We start from the raw sequence: 16,659 nt of genomic DNA, 5'->3' as shown, positions 1-16,659 counted from the left end.
CGGACACCAGCTGTGTTTAAGAAAAGGTAAAACAAGAGTTGGAGGTTGTAGCATTATTGCAGAGTGAGAAACCCAGTAACAGAAGTGTTTAAAGAGATAGACGAGGAGAATGGGAGCTATAAAGTGGCTGGTGCTTTTTGTCCTGCTGGGCATATTTTCAAAGGTACAGTAACAGAATAATTCATTTTAACAGATAACTCATTTTAATTGAGGAACATTTTAAGAATGTAATGGAAAATAACCTGACAAGTAGTAGTTTGTAGTAACTTTGATTTATCCAACTGCTAATAATATTTTCTCTTCAAAATTTCCAGGCTGCATCCACATCAGGTACTGTACCTTCTCTTTCACATTACTGATCTGATATGATAACTCAGTATGTCCATCCGCGAGAATGAAAACACAACAAACTTTGATTATGTTATAAATCTCTTCCATCAGATATCAAGGTTACCGTGTTCTCAGCAACATCCAAGACCGTTATTCTCAGATGGACCAGGTACACCGGAGCCAGCTCGTACAAGATCAATGTCGCCCCCAAAAGCTCACCTAACAGCGTCATCGCCTTTGCAACATTTGGTCCGAACACAGTGATGGGCTCCATCAACTCTCTGTCCCCGAATGTGTTGTACACCTTCACAGTCGACGCTCTGGACAATTCCCAAAACGCACTGAGCTCTGCTTCTTTGGACTCATCATCAGGTAAGCTCTACTTACGTTCATGTACTGTTTAACCACAATGCTTACTTACTGGTTTTTTTTTTGTTTTCTGTCAAAAATCAAGCTGTTTAATCTATCGTTGTATTTGTTTGATTCGGTTTAAAAAACAGTTTTAAAATGAGATTGGATTCCATAAAATAACATATATTACAATTTCAGTTTAAAGACATGTTACTGTGACGTTGCACAATAGTAAAATTCTAATTATACAACAATGTAAAGGGCCAGAAAAGAGCATAATTCACTTAGATTTGTTGGACAAGATGGAACAATTGTTATTCTCTCTTAATTGGAATGAAAATATTTTCACTGTTTCCATCGTGTGGTTTTCTCAGATATTGATGTTATCCCTCTTTCTTCATCCTTGAACTTTGTGGGTACAGTAATAAGGAGAATATTCTTGATGTCACTTCCAAAAATCTTTACATTAAAGTTTATGTTTTCATGACCAGAATGGGACTTAAAGTGAGGGTAATAAGACGGATCCCCACATCTCACTGCCAAAAGAGTTGTATTTTGAGTTCAGTTTAACATTCTCTTGAATGCTTTCTAAACTGATTGTGTTTACTGAAGCTCCTGCGACGGCGGATCCCATTCAGACCGTGAAGCCAAAGGACAGCACGACCTTGATGGCCGAGTTCAGCCTGAGGACCGGAGCAGTATCATACGTCATACGAGTCCAGAACAACAATGGCTTCCACAGAGAAGACGTAGTGTACTCGTCCCCCGCTGAGATTCCTAACCTCACACCGTACACTGAGTACACGCTCAGCATCATGGCGGAGAACAGCGGAGGCCGCAGCCAGCCGTCTCTTACTGTGACTGCAAAGACAGGTACTCTTGTTATTCTAGTTATCATTATTTGTGTTCAGTTTCTACTCCATCATTTGGCAACCACATAAAATAAATTCAAAAATAACTCTTGAGGGCTCAGCTGATCTCAGGTTTAAGTTCTTCCTCATCTGCCCCCCCCCCCCCCCCCCCCGCCCCTGGAGAAGTCATTTAATCCGCCTCATTGTCCTACAGCACAGCCACCATATACATCACCCTGACTGAATGTGTACAAATATTACTGTCAGTCAAACCCAGTGTTATGTTAGTTTGTGAAAGTCTTATAGATGCATCAGCAGACCCCTCAGGGCCCCCACCTGTATAGGAGGGTAACTGTACCTGACCCTTGAATGTCAAACACAATGATTGACCTCTTCCTGCAGAATATCCCTGTCCCCTCTCACCTTCACTCCCACAGGGGGGGGAAATCTGATCCACATGAGACAAAAAGAACATGTGAGAGTCGCAACATGTTTTTTTTTTACTGTTTGATATTATTCACCTCTGATTTGATTGTATGTCCACAAAATATAATATAATAGAATAGAATTACTTTATTGGTCCCAAATTCGGAAATTGTGGCGTTACAGCAGCAGATTGTCCAAACACACAATATTAGATAGATAGATAGATAGATAGATACTTTATTGATCCCGAGGGAAATTCAAAGCAAATAAACACAATATAATATTAAATACAAAGTAAATAAGCACAAAAAATATCAAAACAGAATGAGAATATATACATCCATGATTTAACTTAGCATTACTTTTAGTCTTAAATATGAAAGATTAAATGTGCAAAAACAGAGTTGTAAATGAACAGTATTGACATAGGGAGCTGTCCAGAGCTGTGCAATCAGTGATACATAAGTTAAAGTGCATGAGTGTTGACATATTATCAGCAGACACTATTCAATATAACGGCGAGTAGACAGACAAATGAAAGCAGACTAAACTAATAGGTTAGATTGAAATGTACTATAAATACTTTTCAGTGACATGTCAAAGACACAAATTTTAATAAATAAAAGCCAAAGAGCAGCAAAATTAAGTTTCACTTCTGAATTTAAGGCCACACAACCAAAGAGGAACATTCACCATTGACCAAAACCAAGAAAAATAGGGATTTCCATAGTGTCTTAAGCAAAGTGTGGATTTGGCAATAAAAGCTGTTATACTAGTTCTGATATTGAGGAATCCGAGACTGCTGGAAAAAACTTAGTTATTTAGACTCTTCGGACACAACACACAAAAATGAGGACTTATTTCAAAGCTGTGACACTTCACTCACTTGAAACGTGACTCGTGTAGGATTCTTAGCACTTGATAACTTCACATCTAGTATTTTTTACAACCTATATTATTAATGAATGACATTAAAGTATACCACAATCAAAGTCATAAGAACATCTAAAATATGTGAAATGATACATCTGATTCAAAAGCCACATTTTAACTGCAGGAATTAATCGCTATAGGGTCTATATACCTTTGGAGGCAGGAGCTAAACAAAGTTAACAGAAGATTATTTAACCCACCAAAAACGACTTTCCAAAAGGATCTTTGTAGTGGGGATTGCCGTGCTGATCTTTTTTTTATTTATTGATGTGCTCTTAAAGTATTGTTTCAAAAGGCTCAAAAATTTTAAGGGCATTTGAGGATAAATTGGGCCTATCCTTCCCCAGTCACTACAGGTGTGCCCCAGGGCTCTGTCCTGGGGCCCCTTCTCTTCATCACCTACCTCCTCCCCCTTGGCAATATCTTCTGTAAATTCAATATACTTTTCCACTGCTTCGCGGATGACGCCCAGCTTTACCTCTCCAGTAAACCAAACTCCACACTTCCACCCTCCTCCCTCACTTCTTGTTTATCTGAAATAAAATCCTGTTTCTCCTCAAACTTCCTTAAATTAAACAGTGATAAAACCGAGATCCTTCTCGTCGGCACTAAATCCATATTATCCAAAGTTGGCAGTTTCTCCCTCACTATCGACAGCTCCTCAGTTTTCCCTTCCCCTCAGGTTAAGAGTCTGGGTGTCATCCTCGACAGCACACTATCATTCAAATCCCGTATCAATAACATTACCCGGTCTGCATACTTCCACCTACGAAACATCAACCGTCTTGGATATTTAGCTATAAGACATTTTTATAGTAGGCATTCAAACAGCTAGAAAAACTTGCTGTGTCACTCACTCATATGTTTTTGAAAAAACTCACTCCCCTCTAACAAACAGGAAAGGAGGGTTAACTTAACAAATGGCATCCATGTTTATTATAACCTGTTCCACTTTCATCTCCTCCACAGTGTTGCCCCCTCCTCAGCTGTCCACTTCCTCTCCCAGCAATGACAGCATCTCTGTGTCCTTGTCCCCGGTCGCTCACGCTGTCCGGTACACCCTGTCCGTGTACAAGTTTGGCTCCAACAGCGCCGTGAAGCACAACACCTCCAGCACCAATTTCACCATCACTGGCCTGGACGCCGGCTCACTCTACATCATCCGAGGTTTCGCCTGGGACCTGGAGGGTCGACAGGGAGAGCCAAGTCTTTACGTCAACCAGACAACACGTAAGGCACTGAAACACCTCTACATGTGAACTGATCTAACTCTTTGAATACTTCTTTTATATTTTCCCTTTGACCTCACATTGCAGAGCTATCGCTGGCTGCTTTCTTTTTAATTCACAGAGCTATTCCTTAATTGTACAAGGTGTGGTGGTTTCTGCAGCTTAATCAGTCCCCCTATCAGACATAAGATAAAAGCTTGTAACTTGTGTTAATCTCCTGTGCTGAAGTGTCATTAAAGGTAGAACTGCTTATGTTACAGGATCAGAGAGAATAGAACAGGCACTTTCTGCAACATTTTAAACAACCCCTCATTCATAAACCTGGTGGTCAATATTGGTTTTCAATACATACATACACAAAACTTCTGAAAAATGTCCCACATTTTTTTTGGTTGAGGTTCATGTGTGAACTCAAACAGGCTCATTTTTTTCACCCTGACTTCACTTGGACTTTTTCATTCCAGCCCACAAGTACAATTTCAGAAGAGCATGTGTGAAAACAGCTTAATAGAAAGAGACCTAAAACATGACAGTCATTATGATAAGGCTCCTACAGAAAGGTAAAAATCATATATTTTCTAAAAGGATTTTAATTATTTTTCTTTCTATCTTGAATTTTCTATAGAAGTTTTCTATTCTAATCTAATTCAAATCAGTCTTGTAACAGGCAAAGAGCTCGAGCTGAGGCCGGTCTTAAGCCTCCTGACGAGCAGCTATAACACTGCTGCTCATCAGTCAGATCAGCCACGCCCCTTATTATAAACTATTATCCTTCATTAAATCAAAATTGATGTGTTATAATAAGATCCATCCCCCATAAAGTGTGTGACGACAAAGCAATAAGCTTTTCAGGACAATTTTTTTCTATTGAACCAGGCTGTAAACATGGCTGTTTCTGCTTTTTTTGAATGAATGTGACTTCCACATCTTTTGCAGCCAGCCCCTAGTGGAGACTTCAGGTACTGCAGTGTTTTGCATCTGGCATTGGTTTCATTTTTCAACACTACGGACTAAAGCTTGTTAGCACCATGTAGGATGCATCAGTTTTCAGATTCTATTGCTAAATCTGGTTCCAGATTTGCAGTAAAAACACAACATATGTAGGATTGTATCTGCTTACCGTCTGTCACCATTTTGAAGGATGTGTCCACGCGTTCATGTGTACTCATGTTTAATTTATCATAAGTTTTGTCTATTTTCAAACAGGTCCTCCAGCACCTGCTTCTGTAAACGTCTCCATGGTGATGAGTAACGACGTGGCTGGACTCTCTGTGTCCTGGGAACTGGATCAGGATGTCTACGGGTCCATCGAGTACCGAGCTACGAGTGACGGGAACCTGGAGTGTAACAGCACGTCCAGCTCCTGCATCCTGTCAGCTGTGAGCTGCGGAGAGGTACACAGCATCCAGGTGACCGCTTCCAACGAGGCTGGGCCCGGGTATCCAACAAACCCCGTCCTGTTCATCACCTGTGAGTAGAGAGGGGATTTGATTTAGGCTTCACTGATCTCTTACCACACTGTCGGTAAATGACTCAAATCCTTGTGGTCCTGCACCGTCAGACCCTTGCCCTCCAGAGTCTGTGGCTCTCTGGGAGTCGCCAGAAGGAAACTGCACGCTGACGTGGGACACTGTGGCTCACGCTGACGGCTATCAGGCCTTCATCAAGAGAGGGGACGGCGGCGAGGAGATCTGCAACACCACCGCCAACAACAACAACTGCAGTTACGACTGTCTGTGTGGCTACACATACCTGATGTCTGTGTTCGCCTTCAACCAGGCGGGCAGCAGTCCTCAGGGAGAGATTCTCAACCACACCACCTGTGAGTACCTCCCGAGGGGCGTGTTGTAAGATTCTTTACGGGATTGATTTTTATAGATATTACTCATATTTCTTTGTGTTTTTTTTTTTTTTTCAGTGCCTTGTTGTCCAGAGGGCGTATCTGTCTCCGCGGTGAGCACTGACACTCTGGAGATCACGTGGACGGCCTCGCGGGGGGCGGAGCTGTACGAGACGCGGGCTGTGGACAGTTCAGAGGACATCCGGTGTAACGACACGGCGCCCGTGTGTGCTCTCTCTGACCTCAGCTGCGACTCCTCCTACAGCGTGGTGGTGACACCCTGCAATGACATCAGCGGGTGCAACCGTGCATGCAAAGCTCACACCAAGGACACAGGTAAAAAAATCCTAAATAAACGTATCCAGCTGCATTTTGACCTCAGTTCTGTTCATCCTGATTATAAATAAAATGTATATATGAATTATATATCCTATTGCTTGTTTTTTTCTGCTAGAATATTTAATGAAATAAAATCAAATCGTGAAATAATTTGATCCCTGTGATTGAATAAATTGGATTGCACACTGGTGGCGCAGTGCATAGTGCCCATGTCCCATGTACGGAGGCTATGGTCCTCCAAGCGGGAGGCCCAGGTTCAAATCCAACCTGTGGCTCCTTTCCCGCATGTCATTCCCCACTCTCTCTCTCTCTCTCTCTCTCTCTAATTTCCAACTCAATCCACTGTCCTATCTCTCCATTAAAGGCACAAAAAGCCCAAAAAAATAAATCTGAAAAAAAAGAAGAGAATAAATTGGATTACTCCAATTTTTACAATTTTAAGTGTAAAGAATAAGACAGAGGAAAATGCATCAAAGGTATGAACACACTCAGTAACCTCAGACAATTTTACATTCTTCTTTCCTTCGTCCAATGAGCTCCCTGCATGCCGACGAATCTGATGCTGAATCCCCAAAACGCCTCCAGCGTCACCGTCAGCTGGACGTCGAACAACCGCGCAGCTACTTACACTGTGAGCGCCGTCGGAGCTGACGACGACAGACACTCCTGCAGCGCCGTCGGGAACAGCTGTGACATCACCGGCCTGCCCTGTGGCTCCGCCTACGAAGTCAGCGTCATAGCAACGAGCTCCACGGGCCAGAGTTTACCCAGCTACTCCGACTCTCTGGAGACAGGTGAGTGGTTTGATGGAGCGCTTTTTACTCAGGCAAAAGAAGCAACACAGAAAAATAAATAAAAGTATACGACATTAAAAACAAGATTCAATTAAAAAATTGAAAAACTTGGGACGAATATCCAGCAACGGCCATTGCTGTATAAACCACGCCCACATTACTTTAATCTCAAAACAGAAATAATTAGTTTTTTATCTATACACACAGATAAAGGACGTTTTTTTTCACACCTGAATCTTTTTTCCAGAGCCGTGCTGCCCGCAGACTCTCACCGTGGATCAGGTGACTCAGGCCATTACCAACGTCTCCTGGTCTCACGCCAAAGGGGCGCACTCTTTCATCACGTCTCTGACATCGCCACGCGGCCACGCCCGCTGCCACACCCAGGACTCGCACTGCCTCATGGGGTGCATCACCTGTGGGACAAACTACACCGTCACCATGGAGGCGTACAGTCACAGCGGGCGCATGTCCAACTGCACCTATCAGGGCTTCTCATCCAGTAAGTATTATCACATTACACTACGACCATAAAGGAATGAGGGGAGGAGTTAACTTTCATTTATTACCTAAAGCAACTTGAATTAAAAATGAATCATTTTGTTCATATTTTTATGAACATTACGGGAGTTCATCTGTTAAAATCTATATGAGAATAAGAGTTTAAGAGAGTTTTTACACATCCACAAACAAGATTTATTTACTATTCACACATTTTACTATAAATAACACAACACCTATTTATTATTTGACTTATATTCTACCTCGTATTCATGCTTTTCTCCATTATGATTCTTGTAATGTGCAGAGATGTAAATAAGACTTCTTTAAAGGCTTTATAAGCTTTGATCCAGCAGATGTCGCCCCTGAGGACCAGCATGAAACCAAAACAACTCGCGCTGCATTGTTGTGTTAGCATGCTAATCTTTATTTTGCTCGTATCTTCACACTGCATGTAAATTTACCTGAAATGAGCGTGATCTAGAAACACAGTTAAGCAGTGAGTACAGTATGTTATTCTTCTTTTCTCTAGTCCCTCAATTAAACAACTTTTATACACGAGGGGAGGAGTCAGCCGGCCGTCCGGGCGATGTAAACAAAGTGAAGATAGGACTCTGAAAACTCTGAAAACATCACAGACAGTGGGACTCGGGTGTTACACCCATTGTAGACAGTCATGACTCACAGAGTTATTTTCAGAGGAGATACTTGATTTATATTATATTTAAGTGTTAAAAATCACATATAAAGTCTTTAACAGGCCACATTTCTGTATTCAACTTTAAATTTTAACAACCATAAAGATAAAAATGATAATGATATACAGTATAAGCAGGTATGAGCTTATTCAACATTTGCAGTTATTGGCATAGAGTACACTATGTCCTTCGATAGGTGGCAAGCGGCGGCCGTGGCCCAGTTGGTAAGAGTCCGTTGTCTTTAACCCTTCGTCGTCCGAGTATGAATGTGTATGAAGGTGATCAGTCACTTTAACTAGCAGCCTCTGTCATCAGTGTGTGAATGAGCCCATTTACCATTTACAGATGTTGAAGGTATAAAAAGATAAGATTGCTTATTTCACTGTGTGTCCACCAGAGGGCACTGTAATTTATTTCAAACTAAATTCACAGGATGTCTTTCCTTGTAGGGTTTGTTTGTGTTAATAATTTGAGTTTTCAGCACCTAGGTTGAGTTTATTTGTATGTTCATGGGTTGGATGTGTAATTTTTTGTTGCATCTTGCCTGTCTCATTGTTGAGATTGTGACTGTTTTTGTTGATGATGTTGTGTGTTTATTGTGTGTTTTTATTGTTTGTACTGAGAAGTGAAAATAGAGGATTTACAGTAAAAACACAGAATTAGTGAAGTTTATCTTCCCAACTATCTCTAAAATCACCACCGATTATTACATATGAAATATACATATCCATACAGAGACCTACAACATCATGAAGCCCATCATTTACTCTCTCTCTCTCTCTCTCTCTCTCTCTGTCTCTCTCTCTGTCTCTCTCTCTCTCTGTCTCTCTCTCTCCCCCTGTCTCTCTCCCTCTCTCTCTCTCTCTCTCTCTCTCTGTCTCTCTCCCCCTGTCTCTCTCCCCCTCTCTCTCTCTCTCTCTCTCTCTGTCTCTCTCTCTCTCTCCCCCCCTCTCTCTCTCTCTCTCTGTCTCTCTCTCTGTCTCTCTCTCTCTCCCCCTGTCTCTCTCCCCCCCTCTCTCTCTCTCTCTCTCTCTGTCTCTCTCTCTCTCTCTCTCCCCCTGTCTCTCTCCCCCTGTCTCTCTCCCCCCCTCTCTCTCTCTCTCTCTCTCTGTCTCTCTCTCTCTCTCTCTCTCTCTCTGTCTCTCTCTCTCTCTCTGTCTCTCTCTCTCTCTCTCTCTCTCTCTCGCTCTCTCTCTCTCTCAGGTGCATGCTGTCCGTTAGGGGTCCGGCTCTACAGGATGGCCGGTAACTCCCTGCGGGTGCACTGGCGCAACGCTGGAAGCGGCCACAGCTACGTCACAGACATGACGGGCACGAGCAACAACTACACCTGCACGGCGTCTCCCGGGGAGAACAGCTGTGACATCAGCAACATCCAGTGTGGAGACGTGTATAATGTAGTGGTGGCTCCGCTCACAGCAGAGGGCGGCAAAGTCCTGTTCTGCCCCCAGAGACTCTACTCAGGTATAATGAACCTGAGCCTTCATATTCATTTCAAAGGGGGAAATGTATTTGCTTCTGCACCTTTTACTCTCCTTTTGAAGTGAATTTTACAAGTTTAAAAAAAAAAAAGGGTCAATATAATTTGCAGCTTTATTCATAATTAGAATGAGAATCAGATTTATTGTCCAGGTATGCTTACACACACCAGGAATTTAACTTGGGTGAACGGTGCTCTCTTATGTACAGGTACAACATTAAATATCAACAATAAACATAATAAGAAAAGACTAATATTTACATTTACTAAATATGAAACAGTCCATAGTGCATAAGATGCTGAAGTAACATGATAAGTAAAATGCAGTTATGTGACAGATGGGTCAATTAAGATATCAATTACAGTATTTACATAAATAAGTGTGTGTAGATTGATCATTTAAATTAAATAATATACATATATGTATATTCACAGTGAGGGATTAGATAGGATTAAACCGTTAAAACATGTTAAACATTTAAGTTGTGAAACGTTAATATTGTGGAAAACAACATTTTGACTGACTTGAACTTTCTTGTTTTTCTTTCTCTTTCAGTCACCTGCGCAGGGAACAACATTAACACAGGTGAGTGTGATACCCTGAGCGTCAAATGTGTTTAAATACGAACGTCTGTTTGAAGTTAAACCAGCAAACTGTTTCTACGACTTTCTGTTAAAAATAAAAGTGAAACATTTCAAATGTATGATTTTTTTAATGACAGTGTAACCTTTTCTTTTGCAGTGATTTACAGAGGGAAGAGAAGTGTGGACTGATGCAATGTAAGTCAATATTTTACATCTGATCTGATTTGAAAGCTTAGTTTAGTGGTAAACGATATTTGAAGATAGAGAGTATAAAGAATTGTAAATTTAGCGAGACTTTGTCCGTCTTTGTGGTCACGGTTTTATTTTATTTTGTGCCCTCTAGTTTAATAGGAGTGCGCCAATTAAGAGGTCTGAAAGAGGATATTTTAATAATACCAACATTTAAAGAACAACATAGACAAGACATCATTTGTATTTTAAACTCACGTTAATGAAAAAGGGAATACCAAATTTCAAAATAAAGTCATTTCTCATCAATACAGGTTCCATCTTAATTTAACGTGTAGGTCAGCTGTTGTTTTTATTCAAGATAAACCATTTCTTCTAACTAATTTAAAAGTACAGCGTATGTATTTTTGTTTACAACATCGTCCCAAATCAGTGTATCGATGTTTCCCTCCGCTGGCCATTAAAAAAAATAACTTGCATTAATTACTAATTAAAAAGTGCTTTATCATGTGCAGTGTTATTTAGGTGAACAACGACTTTTGAAGCCGAAGAAAACTGTGACTGATTTGTTTTTGTCTTTACAGCTTCTTCTCCAGTGAGCCCTCAAACTCCGCCCCCTTGTTGTTGACCTCCTCCTGCTCCTGCATCATCACAAAGCCATCGGATACGACTGAACCTAAGCTGAATAAAAGAAGAACTGTTCAAAAGATATGCCATTTGAAAAGGACACTTGACGCTGATTGTATGATGAACAATGAGAAATATTTGTTTTAAACTGGCCTCTGGAAAAAAAAAAAGTCATGAATTATGGCCAAGCTCCAACATCACTATGCCCTCAACTATTACGATAAAGCATTTAAATAAGACAAAAACAAGGACATGAAAAAAAGAATATATTCATGTGTTGCCTAAAATGTGTATCCTGAGACAAAAATCTTCTTATGAATTTGATAAACATAAACAATGTTTTGCTAAAATGACATCACTTAAATTAAGGATAAAATATTCACCATTAACTACTTCATATTAGCAGCATACTGGCTGCTTATCAGTCATTATTAAGCGCTTATTAGTACCTTATTATCTAACCATAATTTATAGCTAACAGGCCATTAATTAAGTGTTTGCCCTCTATAACCTCCTAATTAATAGTTTGGAGGTTGCTGAACATGAATTATAATTAATAAACGGTAATTAGGAGGGTACTGAGGGTAAAATCTTAGTTAACAGCCTATTATCTGTAGATTATAGTCACATAGCGTAAGGTACTTATAAAGGCTTAATTATGACTAATAAGCAGTTATTATGCTAGTAATTAGCATGCTAATATGCGCTACTTAATGGTGAATATTGTGACCTCAATTCAAAGTGTTACAGAGAAAATATTTGATCCACAAACAACAAGGCAACATTCATTTCCTCTGTAAGCAATCTGTGAAAGTCCAATGAACATGAATTGATGAATAGATCTAAACATTGACAAAAAACCTAAAAGTGAAACAGTAACATTGCCCTCCAGATACATTTATAAAGATGTAAAGAACATATTGGCCTGACTCTTAGGAGTTATTATTTGATGAATTGACCAAATTAAAACTAATCTTGTAGTTTTTGCCCTAACTAGGAATCCTCCTGATGATAAGTATCAGCTGTGTTTCTCCTCAGGTGTCACCCTGTGGTGAACAGCTGATACTTTCTTAAGGATGTTTTTAACTGGAATATGTCTCCCTGTGGTTTAATGAACCTGATGCATATTTCAATTAATAAAAAATTCCCAACATCAGTTTTGTGTTTTGTTGTTTTTTTGTTTTTTTTTACATAAATGTGTTTCCTCTCAGAATATGAATGGAGGTCAGGAGTTTATCGGAGCCTAAAAAGTGCTGAGTCATCCAGCGTCTTGTCTGTTTCTTTTTTCTCATGAAATTCTCAACTGGGTTTTTTCTTTAAAACATAAAAAAAAACTTTATTTTATTGTATTATTGTGTCATGTATAAACAATATGTCCGATCCCAAAACAGGCTTTCTAGACACCATTATTACCGTAATACAAAGAGACCACAGACAGACATTTAATTATGATAATACTAAGGAAACAAACCATCCTGATGTTTAGGCTTTAGAGACAAATGTGGCCGGCTTGTCAACATTGAAATTAAAACAATCATTCATCCTGGATTCTGAGCATACGTTTCATTAATCAAAGGAGTTCTGAACTCATCATAAAAAGGACAATACAAAAGAAAAAGAGATTCATTCTCCACTTCTCTTAAATCACATCGTTCACACAGTACAGTCTATGTAAGGAAGTTTCTCTGCTGTGAACAAAAGAGGTCTGGCTGATGGACCTCTCGTGTCCAGCCTGTGTGCTTTTAGTCTTTTATGACTCGTACAACTTTCTGTAAAGGAGGTCACGTCCTGGTTTCATTTCTGTGAAAAATGAGGTTTACGATTAACCTACGATTAACATGTCTGACTGACGCTTACAGCTTCATACATCAATAACAGGTACTGATGTCCACCTCAAACTATAAGTCATGAAACATAGGGTTGGATTAGACAATCAATCATTACACGTTGTAACTTTAAGGATATTCTATGGTCTAGATTTTTTTTTTTCAACCTTATGAATTCAGAGAAAAGTTTTGGAAACTAAATCTTATGAAATAAAACTTTATCCAACCTGAGCACAATGATGGTAGAGCACGTTGAAGAGTAAAGAATAGAAAGAGAGCAGGGTGACGTAATCAGTACCAAGGTGCCTCAACAGGTTAACAGTAGGAGAAGGATTATTCATGTCTGTAGATATGTACCAGAATTTAAATATACTGTGGAGCTGCACATTTAATGTCACAGGAATAGTTACTAAATACGACCAAATGTGGCTGAAGAAAAACTACCAGTACTGTTAACTTGTTTTGTAGCCTCTCTAGCTTCACCTTCTTTGTGTAATACAGGTGTGGCTCAGGGAATAGAGCGGGTTGTCCTTACTAAAATCCTCACCCTGCACAACAACATGTCGTCATCAATGTGTGTCTCTGTGTGTTTAGACCTTATAACCTGGGTTACACATTTGTCTTTTTTCTTTCTTTTTTTGTCAGACAAAAATTAAGGAATCTCTTTTTGGGCTTTTTATGACTCTTTTATAATAAGACATGTGAATCGAATCAAAAACCAGGGAGGGAGAGAGAGGGGGCCGGGGGTTTAGTGGTGTCAACAACTTGTATTCAGTTGAAAGTCATCAACATTTTGGTTGACTTTTTCTTTGTGTTTTGTAACGGTGAATTCACATTCATTTCTGAACAGTATTACTTCATTTGGAAATGTATGTGTATTATTAAATGTACATTTTATAATGTATAAATATGAAGAATCAATCATATTAAAGTCTTTATATTCGATTTTTAACACTTAAATATAATATAAATCAAGTATATCCTCTGAAAATAACTCTGTGAGTCATGACTGTCTACAATGGGTGTAACACCCGAGTCCCACTGTCTGTGATGTTTTCAGAGTTTTCAGAGTCCTATCTTCAGTTTGTTTACATCGCCCGGACGGCCGGCTGACTCCTCCCCTCGTGTATAAAAGTTGTTTAATTGAGGGACTAGAGAAAAGAAGAATAACATACTGTACTCACTGCTTAACTGTGTTTCTAGATCACGCTCATTTCAGGTAAATTTACATGCAGAGTGAAGATACGAGCATAATAAAGATCGCTAGCATTAGCATGCTAACACAACAATGCAGCGCGAGTTGTTTTGGTTTCATGCTGGAGCTCAAGGGCGACATATGCTGGATCAAAAAAAATCACATATAAAGCCTTTAAGCTCAAGACAAATAGGGGTTTTCTCTGCCGGTGCTTTGGATTAAGATAAATATTTATGTTTAAATGACATCTAGAGAATCAAATAAGGTACAAGATGAAACCTCTTTGTAGTCGTATCCGTGCGTCATAATGGCGATTTATTAAAAACATTGGAGCATTTCCATGGATCGCAAAGGAACAAACAGCCGTTGTGTGTCCCTCATGTTGATCTTCAGGAGATTATGAGCACCTCACCAGCATTAGATGAAGAGCCTAATTGTGTTTAACAATGGAAAAAATATTTTGATCCCCCAAGGTATCGTTTTGTGTATCACATTTCCACATGGGAAGACAAAAGCAACAACCTCATGGATTTCTGATTTACTGTTCAAACCGCTTCTTAAACCACACCCATCTACAGGACTCACAGGGCACCCATCCCAGACACATGTGCCGCTCTGTCCATCCTTTTCACATCTCACTTTTCAATTGGCTCAAGTCCCTCAAAACACAAAGGAATAGTTCTGGTTTTCCTGTAAACAGTATAGCTATCAGTTAAGACACTGTTGGGAATAGTTGCTATTCACAGGGAAACATGGAATATGACTCAGCCAAAGACGAGGTATTATTGACACAAAGAAATGGGATAGCTTCCCACCCAGTGTAGGAGTGTCTTTAAGCAGTTTATGTAACATCACAATGTCGGAAAAATAAGTGAGGTTGTTTGATTTTTACCATTAATTCACCTCATTGGGACCTTGCATTGCCAACACTGTAAAAAAAACCAACTAGTGGTTATAACTTAAAAAAGTTAGTGTCCGGGCTGCCTTCAAATTTCAAGTTAACTGAACTTAAAAAGATAAGTTGACATAAATTTGTGATTATTCCAAAGAAATAAAATGTTCTAGGCAAATAAACTTCTAAACATCAAGTCTGTTCTACTTAAATCTTTAATCACAATTCAGCTCCTGTGAAATTATCTAGTTAAGGCAAAATGGTCTTTCAATTTATTTTGACTTGAAATCAAAAATACTTTGACCTGTTGAATCCACCTAAAATATTGAGCAAAAATGAATTCAGCAATTTAAATTACTTTCAACTTCCTTTCAAGTAACAATTAAAAAAAAAGGTTTCATCTCTACAGGTAATTCGTTTTATCATAGACATCAACCAACTTTAGTTCTTCGACTTTTAATAGCAGATCAGATGAAACAGCACATCTAAACATGTAAAAATGTTTTTACATAAAATACTGTGCTGCCTTGTTGGTAAAAACATTTCCAGCCAAGAAAATGTGCAAAAAACAGTTTACCATTCATCGGTCACTTTACTCAGGATTTTCAGATGCAATAAACGGATAAAATCAATAATTTACACATTTAATGAGGTGATCTTACTGAGGTAAAACAAACACTTCAGAAAAGATCTGAGACTATGTCCAAATATTTCTTGGAAGCTTTCAGAAAACTCCCGACCTCACAGCTTTACGAAGAAGTCTTTTTCTCAGCCCATGGACCCTTGAAGGGGGCAGTGGTCACCGCCGATATGCATTAAGTTCTTCTGTATGACCTTAAATGTATACTGCACTTCCTTTTGGTAGTCAATGTGAATAGCATACAGCAGACCCATGAGTATAACTACCATATGCAAATAGTCCTTCATGCCATGCTGAAGGATCTGATTCTTCAGGACGACCTCCTCTTCTATTACCTGGAGGATGACGACGTTCTTATCCTTTGTCAAGTCGTCCTCAGTGTCTGTAGATTTACAAAAGGCAGAAAAAATTGATATCGACAATCTCTTTTTCCGTTTCTTACCAGTGTCGAGACAACCTTCACCTTAGTGGGAGCAACGGAATCCATAACATTTGTGATTTTAGAATTGAAGTTATCTACCAACTCACTGACCGAGCCCCAGGACAGGGCAGCTGTGGAAGAGAAAACCTGGTTAAAGATTTCACTGGTGTTTTCAGTGACACACCGTTTTGCGATCACGTTTGTTTGAATACTTTTGTACACTGACATCGTACTCTCAGATAAAACACCGGAGTGATCAGAGAGCGGGCAACATCTGACACAGCAACCTTGGAGACGTCCAAGCCCTTGGAGATGAGTAAGTCCAGAGTGTGCCCCCTGTTGTGTGTGTGGGCTCTGTCACGTGCTGAGTCAGCCCAAAGCTATCAAGAGTGTGAAACAGTTCTTTAGTCCCTCTGTCCTGCGGGTTATCAACATGGATGTTAAAATCACCAACAATAATAACACAGTCAAAGTCAATACAGATCCCAGACAGCAGTTCAGTGAAATCATCA

General features: G+C 39.7%; 1 protein-coding gene across 2 annotated transcripts; it reads left to right on the top strand.

The window, feature by feature from the left end:
• Positions 1 to 12: 12 nt before the first annotated feature.
• On the top strand, positions 13 to 12,329 carry LOC132970633 (fibronectin type III domain-containing protein 7-like). 2 transcript variants are annotated; one of them, XM_061034502.1, is made up of 14 exons: positions 13 to 163; positions 315 to 330; positions 442 to 702; positions 1,294 to 1,554; positions 3,861 to 4,121; positions 5,327 to 5,590; positions 5,682 to 5,942; positions 6,039 to 6,296; positions 6,836 to 7,093; positions 7,341 to 7,595; positions 9,496 to 9,756; positions 10,329 to 10,358; positions 10,515 to 10,552; positions 11,131 to 12,329. In XM_061034502.1, the coding sequence occupies exons 1-13, from the start codon at positions 110 to 112 to the stop codon at positions 10,544 to 10,546; spliced, it is 2,472 nt and encodes an 823-aa protein (XP_060890485.1). In that variant the 5' UTR covers positions 13 to 109; the 3' UTR covers positions 10,547 to 10,552; positions 11,131 to 12,329. The 2 variants fall into 2 exon arrangements, with proteins under 2 accessions (XP_060890485.1, XP_060890479.1); XM_061034496.1 differs by having other exon boundaries at positions 14 to 163; positions 10,515 to 10,549; positions 11,132 to 12,329.
• Positions 12,330 to 16,659: the final 4,330 nt, after the last annotated feature.

The sequence above is a fragment of the Labrus mixtus genome, chromosome 3 (assembly GCF_963584025.1).
Source record: "Labrus mixtus chromosome 3, fLabMix1.1, whole genome shotgun sequence".
Taxonomy (NCBI): Eukaryota; Metazoa; Chordata; class Actinopteri; order Labriformes; family Labridae; genus Labrus; species Labrus mixtus.
Note: the sequence above shows the minus strand (reverse complement) of the source record. Positions and strands in the feature narration are given on the sequence as shown.